At 39.0% G+C, this 19,326-nt stretch overlaps 1 protein-coding gene across 1 annotated transcript in view; it reads left to right on the top strand.

Moving 5' to 3' along the window:
- The window catches only part of LOC125454115 (low-density lipoprotein receptor-related protein 1-like), a 1,886,982-nt gene that overhangs the window by 1,400,828 nt on the left and 466,828 nt on the right, over positions 1-19,326 (top strand). The window contains exons 36-37 of the mRNA XM_048534492.2: positions 14,204-14,338; positions 14,430-14,559. Of these exons, the coding sequence (XP_048390449.1) occupies positions 14,204-14,338; positions 14,430-14,559 (265 nt within the window). The remainder of the gene's footprint in view (positions 1-14,203; positions 14,339-14,429; positions 14,560-19,326) is intronic.

Raw genomic sequence — 19,326 nt, 5'->3', positions numbered from 1 at the left:
TTTACAAATCTTCCTTATTTAATGAATCATAATGGAGTAAGTTGTATGTGATGAAGTCTTCAAACTCGTGTAACCGATCTTTCATTTGGGGAAATGCTTTTTACCCACTGGCAGCTAGAATATTTTTCCACAATACTTTTCGACTGAGCTCGACTGCGACAGATATAATTTGAGATTGCAGGCTATATGATGATGGTCAAAATCTGTAGAAGAACAGAGAAACTTTTAAGATTGCTCTGGCTAGAAACCACTGGAGACACTGTTACAATCAGTTCCTAAGTGATTATGGTTCCAGATGGATTATCCCTAAAATGATTTTACCCCTTGGTGAGGAGGGATGAACTGGTTTCCCTTCTTAATTTCATCCTACTCTCATCTGGTTGCAATAATGGCTCATTTTACAGTTATCCCTTCCTTCCTGGAAGGAATCTAAATGTAGTTATGCTTTAAAATGAGCCATATGAGCCACTCTGTCTTGAGTTAGAGAAATGGTGAGTTTATTAACTAGTAAATGCAAGGAAAGATAATTAACTGTGACACACACACACCTATTAGAAATGTGACTAAATAAAAATATAACAGCTTAAAGAGATAAGTAATCAGCCTCTGAATTGCACAGTTGATGGTGGAATACTGTGGCTATTAAATTGGGTGAGAAAGATAACGCTGGTATTGATAGTAAAACAGTTGACTTCGAGAATCCCAGCTCTATCAGTTAGATGAAAGGTTTTTGTCCTGTTTCTGTTTGACAGTGACTTATCTGGCTTGTCTGGCTTCCAATACTCTGAATGAGAGAATGGTTCTTTCCCTTGAACACAAAGGTATCTAATGGCTATTCAGAAGTTGTTACATTCACAGTACACTCGTCCAGACTACCTAAACAACACATCATCCACATATTCCAGGAGATTGCAGTTGGTCTTCAGCCCTCTTTTTTTGGTATATTCCTGAAAGGGTGAAATGTAAATATGCCTGAAATTTCGGAGATAACCCCTGGATTTTCTCTGTAGCCACAAGTGATCAAATCCAGTTTATAATGAATGATATCCCTCCCTTTGAAGGATAGCAGTCTGAAGTTTCTTGATACCTTTGCAGCTGTTAAGTTCTGTGGTTCCCATCAGCATTTTGCTGGACAGTAATTGGATTTACATCTATGGTCATCTCTTGGCTGTATGTCTTCTTTAAAACAAAACATATGTTGTAATTGAAAGTTTAATATATCAGTAAATAATCCAGTCTCCACAATACAAACCATATGGGCCACTTCTGTGTTTCAGACTTGTATGTTGGCCATTTTAATCCAGTCCCTCCAACTGAAATTGAAGGTTGCCAGGGTGGAGACGGGTGGGAGCGCATTCCATTCTACAATTTTCTTTTATTTCTACCCGTGATTCACATTTCAAATGCAAATATGTGGCTGAGGCACCTGTTGTCAAGGCAAGAGACTCATAGATTTTTGCATAACGGCATCAAATGGAATCTGGATTGCATTTTAACCCAGGCCAAGAGGGGAAGCTATTTTCATGAGGCCTTCACAGGTAAATGAAATGATTTCCACAAGGAATTCTCAATCTCCCGTATACTTCCTTCCTCTTTCATTCCATGAGACTCTCTTCATTCCAATAATTTACTTGCCTGAAGGAAAGCCATCTTTTATTGCCAGGTGTCACCTTCCAGCTGCTTGAAGTGTTAATTCTCCCTACTGACCAGCTGCCACTTTCTAAGATAACAAAATGTGAGGCTGGATGAACACAGCAGGCCAAGCAGCATCTCAGGAGCACAAAAGCTGACGTTTCGGGCCTAGACCCTTCATCAGCTGCCACTTTCTGCAAGTTTTACAGATGAGGGCTCTGTTTTCTCACAAACAAGAAGATTACATGTACTCAACTTATTTTGGAAGCATTTTTCCTTTTCACAGATGATTATTATTACTGGCTCAAAAATTGCTGTGATATTTCTCAAGCGGACATTATTTGGCATATTTAGTAATTTCAAGGTTCAGCTGGCGAGAAGGATACAAAACAGCATCAAATCCTTTAATTATACAGTTTCCAACCATTACAGAGTAGTAACCTTATACAACTTTCTTGTAGATTTGCACACCTTTGAAAAGAAATCTTTCTGAAAGTGACTAAAACAACACTTTTGACTATATTTTTCATAGGTGAATGAAAAGACACTGTTATAGAATTTTAATGCTAATAGCGAGTGGTGGGTAATTAGCTGATAGTTGTAGTAAATGAGATAGGTATTTGATACATTTGGGTCTGAACCCTTTTGCATTCTGCTCAAAATACAGCTGTGCTGATATGCCCGCTTTGGGATTAAGAATTGACAGATAATTGCAGCAAAGTCCAATTATCTCTTTGTGTAGGAAAGAACAAGTTCATTTTTCATCCAACTGATGCAAGTGTAAGGAAAACTTAATGTTCAGTGAAACAGATACATTTTCATCATGTTCTTTTATTTTCAAAATTTAAAATAGACCTTTGCTACTAGTTTTGTAAATACTTTTCGCATTTTGTGGGAAACAATTTGCCATAAGAATGCATGGAAATTAAATCAACCAAGAGTACATGAAGAAGGGACCTTCGCATTATATGGATATGAAGGGCAGTGGCAAGATATCAAATAGCTAGTTGCTGAATCTGTAGAAATTCACAATTCGAAATCAATGATTGAAGTTTGTGGAAGGTGCACAAATGTAGAATTTTACTGTTGGTGTGGACAGGCATGGAAGATAGTGTGTTCAAGAACTCAGCAGACATTTCCTAGCAAGGCTTCCAAACCTGTCAACATTTGTTTTGCAGGCTCTGGCACATAGAGCTGGCAGTGAATTCAGTGATCTGGAGGTTTTAGATCCATAGGGAACCAATTGAATAAATGTGACATCTGCTGAAACAATTTTTACAGCCAGTCTTAGCCATAAGGTTGCCACTGTTCGAAACATCAAAATGACCTATGCCATCAGCCTTTTCAGTTCATCCCCTTACAAGCTAGCATTGGGATCAATAAATAGCATTAGCCAACATGCTGTGTTCATACATGTAGTTAACATTTGGTTGATACATCGGTCATCTCTTTCTCAGCTAAATAGTAGCAGCATGGCTTGACTTTTCAATGTTACTACACTGTTCCCGTCCCGTTTCCGAAGTATAACAGGCAGGATGGTAGTTGCATAATAGTCTTTCAGGCCTCTAACTACCAACACAGTGTTGCAAATAACCTGATTCTGTCTGCACATGCTTCCCAATTACAGCTTCCAGATGTTTATTCTGATGCTTATAAATAATTGAAATGAACTAAGGATGCAGTGAGATATTGTTTTGCTTTGGACTTTTCTTCAAATCTTCCATGCAGAAAAGGTGATATGGATTAGAGAACCAGCTTCATGGCACAAATCCAGCCTTGCAAGACACTGTATGATATGCAAGTTATTGAATGATTGGCTATGCAGGAACCACAGCTAAAGTTTGTATGCATGCATATGGGAATACGTGTGAAAAGGATGAGGATTTAGCCTCTATTCTCTTGATGTTTCTCCGTGGAAGGGAATTTAGGGTAGCCTCCTCCAAGAGAATCTAATATTTATACTTTTGAAACACATAATTCAGATTGACTTTGATGTCCCATCTTGTCATGCATGTAAAGCCCACACTGCAAATTGGAGGAGTACGTGCACAGAGGGGCATATACCTGACCTTTGTCTCTCCTTTGACTCAGAAATGTGAACTTGTTGTGTCGCAAGGTTGTGTCACAAAGAGGAAGACTTAAGAGATGTGAATCTGCCAAAGGTTGCATCTGTGTAGTGGAATAGTGCTGAAAATTAGTTTGCACTATAAGTGGTGAAAAATCTGTGCATTGATATAAAAATCAGAGAAAAATAAACTGAAACATGTTAGTACATAACAGTTTCTGGCATGCTCTACATTTAATCATGAAATGTCTAAGGTTTTGAATCTCAATCAATTCCAAAAACTGGAACCAGTCAGAATTAACTCCAGTTCTCCTGCACATAATATGTTTTACCTGTGTTGGCATGATTAGTAAGTTGAACAATGAAATTTAAAAGTGAACACATTTTTAATTGTTAGTCTCATGTTAAGCTTTGGTGTTTTGACTTCAGTAATAGATAACATTGTTATAACTGCATGTATTCTCATAAAAGAGATAAAGAGCAATGATTTGCCCAATCAGCTCAATCAGTAGATAAGGGGAAATATTTAGAAAATATCCTGGATTACAGCGACTTAAGCTAACTTGTGTGAAAGTGTTTGATCACACAATTAACTCTCGGAGAACAATATTGTTTTATAATCATGTGCTAAGGGGCTTGGAAAATGAATAGATTTATTTTCCTTGTTGCTGTATGTCGCGGTAAATTATCAGGTAAATTAAAAACTTCTTCTGTTCATGAATTAACGTCGCTCCAAAGGTAGGCATGCCTCATCTGTAGAAACACACTGTAGAAAGAGGTTCATAGCTTATTTTCAGTTTCTATATTGATGGCAATCAACTGTTTTTATATTGTTATAGGTACAATTTTAGACAATATATAGGAACTGTCAGAAATAAATAACTATAGTTCTATTTAGTTATATATTGTGTAACACAAGTAAATAAATTACAAAATTTCCAATTTCATACCAAGTTATCATCTCTCCAGGAATGGATTGACAAATGAAACATTAATAACATTAAACATTTATTTACTCTTTGAAATACAGCACTAATGGCTTTGGGAATTTAAGGAACTCATCTCTGTTGTATAAAATATTGGAACAGCAGAATGTAATTACACCTACCCCACTTCATTTCACGGACTTATGGAAATGGATTCTGCAGCGCAGTGCCATCTTATACTTGCCTTCGTTTCTATCTAGATACAGATGATATATAAGTGTTCCCCTTCTTTTCTGTAATTTGTCTGCTTTCAAAAACACTGTCATTTTAATTGCACATGACTTTTTTTTAAAACTCCCATTGTGCTGATCAGATTTGGCTCGTCCAATGTGTTATACATACAGAATGACAGAATTGAGAGGTGCACATTGTTTATTATGCAATGAGCCAAGGAGCCCATAGTTCTCATTGATAAAAGTGAAATACAAAACACTGACAAGTGAAGATTGAAAGAGCATTAATATTGAGGAAATGCCTTAAGAGTTACCGAAGTGTCAAAGTGTGTTCTTAATTGATTAAGATTAGGGACAATGCTTAACCATTGACAGCTAAATTAAAAAAAAACAGAAAAAAATTGTTTAAATATACTTTTCAAAATTACTCAGAGCACAGCAGGGTATTTTCATTGTTTTACGCACTGATTACATGGTGTAGATAAATAAGTTGCAATAGTTTTTTGATAAATTGACATTGGACAAATATGATTAGAGAAATTAATGAATGGTTCAAAGACCAGTGTGGTGCGAGGTACATTCTGTTCAACAGGCATGGAATCAGCACTGGGGAGAGTGGGGCCTCTACCATCGGAAAAATGTATAGCTGACTGTGCTTTGACTGGTGATCTAGTGAACTGCATCATTCAGAAATAGTTAACGTTGTCAACTAAAAGGTGGGAGGAAGGAATCAAGTTTTGGAGAATATGCCATATCTAAGAGTAGAAGCAAGACAACAAAGAAAGGTATGAACTTAGGAAATAATAAACAGGCCATGACAGTAATACATGGACAGCAGTAATCTAAGTCAAAATCAACAAATAGGTCTGAAGGTTAGAAAAATAGAAAAATGATTAAACTAAAGTTCTGTGTCTGAATCACAGCAAATTTCAAATGAAACAGATGAACTGATATTACAAATAGAAATAAATGTGTGTGATCTAATAACCAATACAGAGACATCATTTCACAACAACAAAGATTGAGGATTAGAACCAATATTGAAGGATACAGGATTTTTAAGAAGGATAGATAGCTAGGAAAAAGGTGGAACAATAGCTTAGTTAATAAATGATATATTAATTAACAATAGATAATGATAATTTACAATAGAGGTGGTGATCTAAATACCAGATATTAATGTGTAGAAGTGGTTTTCCCTTTAGGATATGTCCACTGATTCCTTGTCAATAGTGGCATTTCTAGAGAGCATAATACCAAAGATTGATAATGTTTTTGACAAACTAGAGATTGGTGCCATAACCAGTTGCTTCATTGTATTTACACAGTAGTAGTTGAAAAAAAAACTTTGGTCTCCAAACTCTGATTTGGAAACCAAAGTTTTTCGGAGCACTTGTGATTGCTTTGTCACAGTCTGGATATCTCCCTTGTGAGTAATTAGGGTGTTATAATATGTATATAGACCTCTCTGATCACCAGCTCTGTAACTTGGGTGAAGACTTTGGTTTTCGGAGATAGAAAAATGCATTCTGCTGATGCCATCAACAAGGACACCCACCCTCCTTGGATTCTGTTTGTCAAATTGAGCAGTTGTCTGACAAAGAAAGCCTGTATCTTCAATTTTATGGAAGAGGTTATAAAGGTAATTAACTCAAATAAACATGGCAAAACCCCTGGTGCTGATAGCATTGTGGTCAAAATTTGGAAGTGGAACAGGAGAGATTTTGTTAACAAATTAACAGCTGCCTTTAAGAATGTCTGGGATGAGAGAAAGTTCTGAAGTAGTCAGCATCTGAAAGGGAAAACAATGCAAAAATGTATTCATTGATTACTGAGCCACAAGTCTTTTTCCAATTTCAGGGAAACATCTTACAGTGATCAGACTAAACAGTCAACAGGTCCACCAGAAAGTTGAAGTTCTCCTACACTGTTGTTTTAAGGCTAATCATGTGACAGACAGCCAATACATTTTTTTTACAGCAAGCCCTCCAAAAGAGAGCAATGTCATGATCCCTATCTCTTGTTCAAAGATCTAATGAAAGGTTTTAGCAACATGAGATGACATGCTCAGGGTGCATACTTTCCAGGATAGAATGTCTGGAGAAATTTGTCAAATCTCTGCACGTACTGAATGTGGCTTGGATTGTAGTGAACTGTCCAATGGTTGCCATATAGGCAATTTTAGTAAAACTCATTGGTCCTCAACTTTTCAATCTTGTCTTTGCTACTATGTTTAGGAAACCTCCAAAATCATGCTTGTACACATCAGACTTCAGACACTTGGACCATAAATAATTAATAATATTAAATAATAATAATATTGAATAATAATTAATTATCTGATACTTTTAGACTGAATCCTTATCTTACATATCCATATTAAGTTCATATTCCAAAGCTGAGTAGGTAGATAGTGGCGTCAGTTCTTCATTTGATCCTTAAATTTCCCAGCACTATCCTTAGACATGATGGAAAATTCATATTTTGGATCTTGAACAACACAAGATTCAGCTACTGGAATTTTGATAATGCTAAATCTCACTAGAATAAATGGTGTAAAATTCAGTAATGTAATTATGGTCTTCAGGACTACATGGGAATTTTCAAAATTTGTACTGAGCAGATTTAAAGTCATAGAAAACATATGGCACAGATGTTGGGTCATTTGACCATTGAGTAATTATTGTTCTGCAGTCAAATTTAGTTAATTCCATTTCTCTGCTGTATACCCATAGCTATGCATGTTTATTTCCCTCAAGTGCCTATTCAATTTTCTTTTAAAATTGTGAATTGTCAGCACTTCCACCATAAGTTCAGCACCATTCATGAATCCTCAGTTACTGAAGTAGTCCATGTTCAAATGCATCAAGATCTGGAAAATATCCAGCTTGGGGCTGACAAGTGGCATGTAACAGTTATGCAACACAATTGCCAGGAGAAGATTGTCTGTAATATGAGACAATCTAATCATCGCTTGACATTTAATGGCATTACCTTCTCTGAATCCCACACTATCAACATCCTGGAGGTTACCATTGACCAGAAACTCAACTGGAATCACCACTGGTGTACAAAATGATCAGAGGTATAGAGTAGACAGCCAGAGGTTTTCCTCGGGTGGAGGTTGCTATAACGAGGCAGCATAGTTTTAAAATGGCTGGAGGTAGATATGGGGAGGTAGGTTCTTTACTCAAAGAGTGGTAGGGGCATGGAATGCATTGCCAGAGAGGGTAGTGGAGTCAGCCTCAATAGGGATATTTAAGAGGCTATTAGATAGGCATGCAGATAATTATATAAGGTAGGGGTGGAGGTTAGATAGACCTTAAATTTAGGCTAAACGTTCAGCACAACATTGTGGGCTGAAGGGCATGGACTATGCTGTACCGTTATGTTCTATATTCTCTATAAGTACAGCGGCTACAACAGCAGGTCAAGGGCTGGGAATTCTGTCGCGGGTAACTTATCTCTTGATGCCCTATAGCCTCGCTGTCATTTATGAGGCACATGTCAGGAGTATGCTGAGGACTTCCCAATTTCAATATCTGACTGCAGCTGCAACAGCATTCAAGAAGCTTGACACTATCCAGAACAAAGCAGTTACTTGATTGGGACCACATTCACAATCATTGACTTCCTCCACTACTGATAGTTAGTACTGGTATTGTGTGTCTTCTATAAGATGCATTGCAGATATTTGCCTAAGATCTTTCGACAGCGCCTTCCAAAACCAAAATCACTTTTGCCTAGAAGGTCAAGGGTGGTAGATACATGTAAATACTGTCACCTGCAAGTTCTCCTCCAAATTACTGATCATCCTGACTGTCAATGGGTCAAAACCCTGGAACTATCCCCACCCCCCAAGCGCATTGTGGGCCTACCTGCAGCACATGGACTGCAAAAAGGTAACTCAGCACCACGTTCCCATAGGCAACTAGCGATGGGCAATAAATGCTGACTAACCATTGATGACCTTGTACCATAAGTGAATAAAATAAAGGGCATGGATGACAAATGATAAATCATTTGTAGTGTATAGAATATCAGTAGCAATAGATTGGTTGGTGTGTAGTTGACTAACACTGACCTTTCCTGCCCGGGGCTTAATTAAAAGTAGATGCGAAGGCAAAAGACAAAAGACTCTCCTGCGGTAACCTTTACACCATTAAAGGCACTTCTACCTCTCTGCTCAATCCTAGTCAGTGTGGAGGAGGAAGTTGTGTTTAACTCCATTCAATATTTAACATCTAGACTTACCTGCTGGATCTTTTCCAGTACTTTCTGTCTGTATCTTAAGAAAGAAGTGATTCTGTACGTTGGGAGTGAGGCAGTTCACAATATGTCGACAGGAATTATAGTTAAACTAAAAAAAACTACATTATTATTAACAAAAATACACCGTCAAATTAATGCAGATTATTTAGTGCAACACAAGTTGGATACGATGTAGCTCGAGTATTTGTGTAGCAAATTGTTCAACATATGAAAAATATAGAAGTTTGCTAGATTTATTATTAGTGTATTATTGACAAATACATAATAATTAGACATTGTGAAACACTTCGGAAGTGTATATTATTAAAAATTCCAGTGTTCAATATTTTAGCTGCATTTATAATAAAATGTCATGTCTGTGTCTACACCATAATACAATGTCTATCCTCACTGGATAAGTCGTTTTCCCTTTGGAATTGTTTATTGTGATTATTTTCAAATTTTCACATTAACCAACCTAGTTGTTCATAAGACAGTCAGGAAGCAGACTATCAGGACAACTGGCTTCTACCCTCATGATTCAGTATTCTCACTCACCATGCTCAGCAGTTTGAGTTATCAGTGACAATTCAAACAATAACATTCTCATAGATACTGCAGCAATTTGCATTTCTCAGGAATCGCCAACAGATGAAACTCAGGCTCGATTTTACAAGCTGGGTGTGTTTTTGTTGGCGGGGGTAGGGGGCACGATGTGGACACAGAATATAAATTGATGCCAGACCCATCAACATCTTCCCACCCATCCCTGAGCTCACTTCCATTATACTGAGGGTGGGAGGGTATTAAGGTCAGCAGCCTACCTATCACACATAGTGAAATAATGAAAAGTTAATTGAAAACTCCATTGACCCCAAAAATTATACTGTTCAGACTCCAAAACAATTAGCATGGTCAGACAGGCAGGACCGGGTTTTTTTTAAAAGTGCTTTGAATGGTCAGAAAGAAGGGGGTGAAGCCATTGGAGGGTAGAGCGTTAAGACAGGAAGATAGTACACCCTTCCCTCCAACCTGCATGCTCTTCAAACCACCACTTACCCCCACCAAATCATGCAAACAAAAACCCAAGACTGACTTCACTTTGAAGTTCTGTTGGGCCTCCTGCCTCAGTTTGTCTGCAGTCCTAGCAGTGTTCACTCCAGCTCAGGATAGCCATGGCACTTGGTGCTTCTAGCAGCTTTATAAGCTGGGCATCCCTCTTGAAAAGGGTTCAGAGGTTCCCCTGTGCCTGCCCACTGTGTTTTTTGGCCACAGGATAGGCACCTTGTCTTCTGATGGCTTGAGTCCTGCAGTTTAGCAATCCCTTCTTCGTATAGACATGGTACTCACAAATGTGCAAATGAGTTGGAGTCTATCTCTGATTAGTAAATTCCAGAAAATCTCTACTTCTTTCAGCAGGAAAGTGGTATTGAGAAATAACAGTACAGGTTGTATGAAAAGAAAATGGAAAAAGACACTTATGAGAAATAGTTATTGGTCAGAACAAAAAGAAAATGCTTTTGAGTGGAAATAAGGGGACAAGGTGCCAGATTCTATTGATTGGTGATGAGGCCACAAGCTGTTTCCTGGGCTGGCAGTTTTACTTTTTTGTTAAACCAAGAGGCTGGGTTGCTCTTGAAGGCTTAATAATTCCGTATAATCCCCATATAAATCTAAGTTATCCTTTAACTGACTGTAAATAATTGCATGCAACATTCAATATGAAGATAAATGCTACTGATAAAATATTTCTTCCTACTACTGTGCATTATGAAAACATTTAAGCTTTCAGATATTTTACCTCTCTGTCTTTGCGTGTTTAGAGTACATTGATATGAACATGAACACGCATCTGGTAATTTTACAAGGTTCTGCTCCAGTGTGGAATCTCAGTAAATTGACATGTGAATTGGAAATAGCACAAAAGGAGAGGTTTTGCAAATCGTACCCCTGCCTATCAAGACAGCGTGCTGCAACTGAAGCCGAAGCAAATCCTCTCTATATCGACAAATGAAAGCCTTTCAACTGCCATAATGAATTGTGCTGCATGTGAAAGTAATTATTCAACCATTGCTCCAGAGGGAACCAGATTCTCATTTGTATTGGAGCCATGTGTTTGCTACTCCTGAATAAGAAAACCTCCTCCATGATAGGAATTAACCTTTGCAACATGTCGTTTATGCACTTAAACTACCAATTTCTGATCATTACCAATATGTTGGTGTCAATTGCAGCTCTAGGACTTGGGGTCAAAGCTTAAAGGTCAGTGATTTAAGTGCAGGATGCACTGATTATTAGATTTACCTCATGGTGAATTTGCTTATAATAGATAGCAAAAGACAGTTTAAGCTGCTGCATAGCAAAATCATTTCAATTCTGAAATTCAACAATATTAATGTCAAAAGTAAACAAATTAGTAGTTAGAGAATGGTGCATGACATTCACCTTGAAAAGGTTGTCCATAAATTTTTAAATGAGCTTTCAATTTGCCACCATCCACAGCAATCTGCACCATCTCGAAATGAGATCAGATTAACAAATCTTAATAGGAATAAAAGCAGGAAATATAAATAATATTACACAAAAAGCAAGACAGAATTAAGGAATAAAAACAGAACTTAAAAGGCAAAACACAGAAATCAAAGCCGTATTTTAATCAATGAAGTTCTGAGAGAGTGATACTTTACACTAAAAAACATTTTCAGTGCCAAGGAGATATTTCAGTTTATTTATGATTTATGAGTTAACTTAAGTTCATGTTGTTTAGATTGATTCTTTTGGAAGAGACAATAACTGCACCCTATGGAGTAGCAAGATAATCTCTGACAACTGTGTAGATTATGTAGATCGGATTTGATCAACTGTTTGATTAGATTAGATTCCCTACAGTGTGGAAACAGGCCCTTCGGCTCAACAAGTCTACACTGCCCTTTGATATATCCCACCCAGACCCATCCCCCTATAACCCAAACACCTCTGAATACTACAGGCAATTTAGCATGGCCAATCCACTCAGTCTGCACATTCTTGGACTGTGGGAGGAAACCGGAGCACCCAGAGGAAACTCACGCAGACACGGGGAGAATGTTCAAACTCCACACAGGCAGTTGCCCGAGGCTGGAATCAAACCTGGGTCCCTGGTGCTGTGAGGCTGCGGTGCTAACCACAGAGCCACTGTGCTGTCCCCAATTTGATATTGCCAGGAGTAAGTTTTATAAGTGTATCCTGGTAGTGGGAGGTGAGAGGAAGAGTTTCCATCCGGCCATTTGACATGGAACTTAAACTCCACAGCATGCAATTTTTTTGCTATGAAACACCCTGTCTGGAAACCTCCCTGTTTTACAGCCATGGCACCAATTTATGCAGGGACCATTTTGCACTGTGTAAGAAATAGGAGCCTTTTGCTCAGATTAGGGATGACGGTCTAATCCTAGACCACAGGGTGAGGTGTTGATGGGACTAGGTTCACTACAATGACCCATTGGGAGTGGAGGGCATAGGGGTGGGGTCCATCTGTTTGGGAGCTGATTGGAAAGATTGCTACTCCTTCTGGTCTACGAGCAATGCTGATAGGAAAATAAACTCTTTTATAAATAATAGGTGTCCTCACAGTCAGGATGCTGCTCGGGAAAATATCATTCTTTATGAAGAAAGTAAAGGGAGAAGAAAATGTATACAAAACTACATTATACTCTGTTTGGTAGAAGGATTGCCAGAGAGAAAATAGATGAGAGGTATTCTGTCATTCATTCTTCAGGGCAATGTCATGACCAATCAGAATCAACCTGCCTGATTTAAAATAAAAATAATATGAAATTTGGTAAATTATTCTCAGAAATCATCCAAATGATGACACTTCTACTGCTTAGTGTTCACATGTTGAGTTATTGACATTCTTCTCTCATTCAGTATCAATGTTGTTTATTTCTTACATTGGTGTTTCTTTCTCATTGCCCTGTTAAGTGTAGGACAAAAAACTTAGACAAAATATGTTGGGTTTCAGCAATACCCAGGTTCTGAACAACCAAACAATTACATTTAGGAAGAAAAATAAAGCACATTTACAGAATTAGAATATACCATGAGATCTTACTCAGTCTTATGTCTCCCAGCATGTTGGTACCCTATCCTTATCACCTCACCATTCCCCAAAAATGGAGTTATCTGAACTATCTTCCTCTGGAGCTGTTGATGGAGCATTTTTTTAAACTCCTGCGATTCATTGCTAAAATCTAAATAAAACCTAAACCCAAAACTGATTCGCATCTTCTGAATGTGGCCTTTGGGCAGGCACTGTCGGGCCTGAGCCCAATTTAGGTCAAAGTTCAAAATTCCAGATCCTGACTGCTGTTGAAAATGTGTCTGCAAATCTGTGTTGAAACTTTTACACGAGACAAAATTGAACTTGACTGTGCTATCAGTGTAGGTTGAGTGTATTTTTAAACACAGTCTCATACATGAATGTAGAGAACACAGAACAATACAGCACAGTACAGGCCCTTCGGCCCACGATGTTGTGCTGAACTTTTACCCTTATCCTAAGGTCTATCTAAGCTCCACCCTAACCTTATACTATCATCCATATGCCTATCTCGTCGCCGCTTAAATGCCCCGAATGAGGCCAACTCCACTATCTTCTCTGGCAATCCATTCCACTTCCCGACCACTCTCTGAGTAAAGAACTCCGATGACTCCCCTGTATTTACCTCCACTCACTTTAAAACTACACCCTCTCATAATAACTACCTCCACCCTAGGAAAAAGTCTTTGGCTGTCCACTCTATCTATGCCTCTGGTCATTTTGTCCACCTCTATCAAGTCATCTCTCATCCTTCGTTGTTCTAAAGAGAAAAGCCCGAGCTCTCTCAACATTTCCTCGTAAGACCTTCCCTCGAAAACAGCATTTAAAGTTGTCAAAGGAATAACTTAATGCACACCTTGCAGGCAGAGGGAAGAAAATTGATACGAACCTGAGGAAGAACACACCAAAATAAATTCATTTAAAAGATAAAACATTCTTGTTAGAATTTGATTTGTAAAATATCCTGGAAAATTAGTGACCTTTTGAAATTTTAATTATCAAACTTTATTTATAGAGAATGATACAATCTATTGGACAGATATGGGAAGGAGTACAATTAGCAGAGCTAAACGAGACCAGACCTGGAGGGATGATATTATCACAAATGGTCTTGGACGGGTTGAAGGCATAGCAGTTGATTGGATAGCTGGTATGAAATTTTTCTATCCATTTTTTCAATTATTTCCTAATGTTGTACTTTGATGGAACATTAACATTTATCTCTTCTACATCTTTCACAGGTAATATATATTGGTCAGATTATGGCTTCAATATAATAGAAGTTGCAAGATTTAATGGCTCTTTTCGCTATGTGGTCATCTCCCAAGGGCTTGATCAGCCACGTGCAATAGCTGTCCATCCAGAGAAAGGGTAAACCAGCTTTCTTTTCAGATGAGAAAATTAGCTTGATGGCCATATTCAGTGCTATTCTTCATTTCAGTCGACTGATCTATTTTTACATCCTTGCCTGCTGTCTTCAGCTGAGCAATGTCAGCCTCAATTTCTCATTCAGCCACTTCTAAGTTCATGGCTGAAAGCTTCTGAGTAGTCAGCTCCAGTTATAGAGGATATGTTCATGATTTGGTGGATTGATCCACATGTCAACAAGTTGCAGAAGCTGTTTTTACAATGATGTAGAGAATATAAAAAAAGATAAAAAAATTGAATTGTCACAGAATAGTTTGGTGTGTGAGTGCCCTTTCGCATTTTTCAAAAATATTTTATCATCTCGCAGTTAATTCCGCACAACCCAAGTTCCATTTTTATTGCAAATCCTGAATGCTAAATATAAATATTTACTAAAAAGGAATTGTGAATTCTTGATAAGAAAATTTTAGAAATGATATTAAAAAAAATTCCTTGCCATGTATAATTGTTTACCAGTCTCCTTTCTCTTCGCTCTCTCCCCTCTGAACTGAGTTTTCATTCCAGCGAACCTGATGTGGGGACCAGTTTGTTTCATTCTTTATTTGTCATGGGAAGTGAGTGCTAAAGACTATGCCAACATTTATTGCTCATCCCTACTTGCACAGAAGGCAGATAAGAGTGAAACAAATTGTTGTCAGTCGAGTGTCAAATGTAGGTCGAACAAAGTAAGGATTGCAGGCTTCCTTCTTTGCTAGACATTAGTAAGCCAGATAGATCTGTACAAAAATTAACAGTGTTGCCATTAGGTGTTTATTCCAGACATTTTTAAACTGAATTCAAAGTTCACCATCTGTCATCGTGGGATTCAAATCCATGTCCTCAGAACATACGCCACTCTGACTTTTGAAATTGTTTTAGCCTTATCTAGTGTAAAGAAGAGATACTTATGGAGCTGCCTCCTCCAGTGAGTTTTTTTTCAATTGTTTGCCACCATTCATGCTTGGATATGACAGGACTTCAGAGCTTAGATCAGACCCACTGGTTGTGGAATCACTTAGCCCCTTCTATCACTTGCTACCTATGATCGTTATCATGTTGTTGGTTCACCAAATTGATGCCATGTTTTATGTGTATACAGCATGCCTGGTGTTGCCCCTGGCATGCCATTTTGCACTCTTCATTGAACCAAGGTTGATTTCTGGTTTGATGGTAATAGTATGGTGGACAATATAATTGATCTTGAGGTTACAGCTTGTGTTGGTGTATGATTCTGCTACAGATGACCCTCAGTCTTCATTGATGTCCAATGTTGAGTTGCTAAATCTGTTTGAAGTCTATCCTACTTAGCATGGTCATAGTGGTACACAAAACAATGGAGAGTATACTTAAAGCAAAGATGAAACTTCATCCCCACAAGGAATATATGGTAGTTGTACTTCGTGACATTATCATGGACAGATGCACCTTTGGCAGGCAGAGTGGTGAGGATGAGGTCAACTATGCTTTACATCTCTTATTGGTTCCTTCACTACCTGCCATAGACTCAGTCCAGCAGTTACATCATTTAGCACTTTACCCACTCGACTAGTAAAGGTGCTGCTGAGCCACACTTGCGGATGAACGTTGAAGACCACCTCCCAGACTATATTTTTCACCCTTCTATCTCCAGGTGCTGTTCCATATGGAGGAGTACTGATTCATGGGCTGAGGTGGTATGTGTGGGGTGAAGGTTAGCATTTCCTCTAATTTTCTTTCAGGTTACATGGACCCCTGATGTTTGTGCACTGAAGTGACTTCTGGAGCCAAAGGTCAAAGCCGCAGTTGGTGTGCTGTCTCTAATCACTGTGCACAGACATTTTGCAGTGGCTGTGCTTGCTTGCGATTTGGAGGGAAAGTTGGAGGGAATGCTTAATAACCTGCAGGGGGTTTCCTTGGTCATATTTTACAAACTGGTATGAGACATTCTCCCAGGGCAACTTCCTCCTGACTGTATACCACGGTGCCATCACAACTACTGGAGTATTTCTGGATAAGCCCAGGGATGGTGAATAGACCATAAGACATAGGAGTGGAAGTAAGGCCATTCGGCCCATCGAGCCCACTCCGCCATTTAAATCATGGCTGATGGGCATTTCAACTCCACTTCCCTGCACTCTCCCCCTAGCTCTTGATTCCTTGTGAGATCAAGAATTTACCAAGCTCTGCCTTGAAGACATTTAACGTCCTGGCCTCCACTGGGCTCTGTGGCAATGAATTCCACAGGCCCACCACTCTCTGGCTGAAGAAATGTCTCCTCATTTCTGTTTTAAATTTACCCCCTCTAATTCTAAGGCTGTGCCAGGGGCCCTGGTCTCTCCACCTAACGGAAACAGCTTCCCAGCATCCACCCTTTCTGAGCCATGCATTATCTTGTAAGTTTCTATTAGATCTCCCCTCAACATTCTAAGCTCCAATGAATACAATCCCAGGATCCTTAGCCGTTCATTGTATGCTAAACCTACCATTCCAGGGATCATCCGTGTGAATCTCTGCTGGGCATGCTTGAGTGCCAGTATGCCCTTCCTGAGGCGTGGGGCCCAAAATTGGACACGGTATTCTAAATAGGGCCTGACTAGAGCTTTATAAAGCGTCAGATGCACATCACTGCTTTTATATTCCAACCCTCTTGAGATAAACAACAACATTACAATTGCTTTCTTAAACACGGACTCTACCTGCAAGTTAACCTTTAAAGAATCCTAGACTAACACTCCCAGATCCCTTTGTACTTCTGCTTTGCGAATTTTCTTACCGGTTAGAAAATAGTCCGTGCCTGTATTCTTTTTTCCAAAGTGCAAAACCTCACATTTGCTCACATTGAATTTCATTAGCCATTTCCCGGACTACTCTCCTAAACTGTCTAAATCTATCTGCAGCCTCCCCACCTCCTCAATACTACCTGCCTGTCCACCTGTCTTTGCATCATTGGTTAACTTCGCCAGATTGCCCCCAGTCCCTTCATCCAGATCATTAATATATGAAGTGACCAGCTGCGGCCCCAACGCTGAACCCTGCGGGACACCACTCGTCACCGGTTGCCATTCTGAAAAAGAGCCTTTTATCCCAACTCTCTGCCTTCTGTCAGACAGCCAATCCTCAATCCAAGCCAGTAGCTCACCTTGAATACTATGGGCCCTCACTTTACACAGCAGTGTCCCGTGAGACACTTTATCAAAGGCCTTTTGGAAGCCTAGATAGTTAACATCCACTGGGTTTCCCTGCTCTAACCTATTTGTTACTCTTCAAAGAATTCTAACAGGTTTGTCAGGCACGACTTCCCCTTACTAAATCCATGCTGACTTGTTCTAACCTGACCCTGCACTTCAGAATTTAGAAATCTCATCCTTAACGATGGATTCTAGAATTTTACCAACAACCGAGGTTAGGCTAATTGGCCTATAATTTTCCATCTTTTGCCTTGACCCTTTCTTAAACAAGGGGGTTACAACAGCAATTTTCCAATCATCTGGTACTTTCCCAGACTCCAGTGACTTTTGAAAGATCACAACCAAAGCCTCCGCTATTTCCTCAGCCACCTCCCTCAGAACTCTGGGATGTAGCTCACCAGGGCCAGAAGATTTATCAATTTTTAGACCTTTTAGCTTTTCTAGCACTTTCTCTTTTGTAAGACCTACCATACTCAACTCTGCCCCCGACTCTCCTTAATTGTTTGGATACTACTCATGTCTTCCACTGTGAAGTACTTATTAGGTTCTTCAGTTATTTCCTTATCTCCCATCACTAGCCTTCCAACATCAATTTGGAGCGGCCCAATGTCTACTTTTGCCTCTCGTTTGTTTCTTATGTATTGAAAGAAACTTTTACGATCATTTCTAATATTACTAGATAGCTTGCCTTCATATTTGATCCTCTCCTTCCTTATTTCTCTCTTTGTTCTCCTCTGTATGTTTTTGTACCCTTCCCAACCTTCTGATTTCCCAGTGCTCTTGGCCACTTAATAAGCTGTCTCTTTTTCTGTGATGTTGCTATCTTGGCCTCAACAGAGTCAAGTTCTTGGCAGATTTTCCATTTGTTTAAAAAACATAACTCTTCCATCAGCACAGCTACTAAAAAAAACATTCCTGAGCAGATGCCCTAAAAACAAAACAACCTTGGTGTGGTGAGACACAATTTCGTCTGTGGTAAACTATGATTCTGTGAATTTGATAATGTGACACTTGCTTGACTAGCCTGTGATATAACTTTCCCGAATTTGTTACTAGCAGCTGGTTGCCATACAGGTTCAACAGAATGTTGTGAAACATTGTCATTTTTGGTGACTAAGTTGATGCCAGATGGTCTGCCTGGTTTTATTCTTTTTTGAGGCTTTTTCGCAACCAAATGGCTTGCTCGACCATTTCAGAGGGTAATGAGTAGGCAGTCACATTGCCTTAGGTCTGGAGTCATGTGCAGGTCAGACCAGGTGAGGCTAGTGAGTTTCCTTCTCTACAGTGTATTGAGAACCATGATTGGTTTTGACCAGAACAAACTCATTGCCACAATTAGCCTTCCAATTTCAGATTTTTATTGGATTCTGTGGGATTCAAATCCTGCTCCCAGAACATCGTCTGTTCTAGCCCAGCGACATTACCACAATACCATTGCCACTCCCTACAATCTTTCCTCAGATGTCCCATGATTCCAAGCTCATTACAACCTAAAAGTGCCAGGTATATAAAAGCAAAGAAATATGAGTAAATTATATGCTCATTCAAGGCTGCTTCATCTTCC

This window comes from Stegostoma tigrinum, chromosome 7 (genome assembly GCF_030684315.1).
Source record: "Stegostoma tigrinum isolate sSteTig4 chromosome 7, sSteTig4.hap1, whole genome shotgun sequence".
Lineage (NCBI taxonomy): Eukaryota > Metazoa > Chordata > Chondrichthyes > Orectolobiformes > Stegostomatidae > Stegostoma > Stegostoma tigrinum.
The sequence above is the reverse complement of the archived record's forward strand: the minus strand, read 5'-3'. Positions and strand labels throughout refer to the sequence as shown.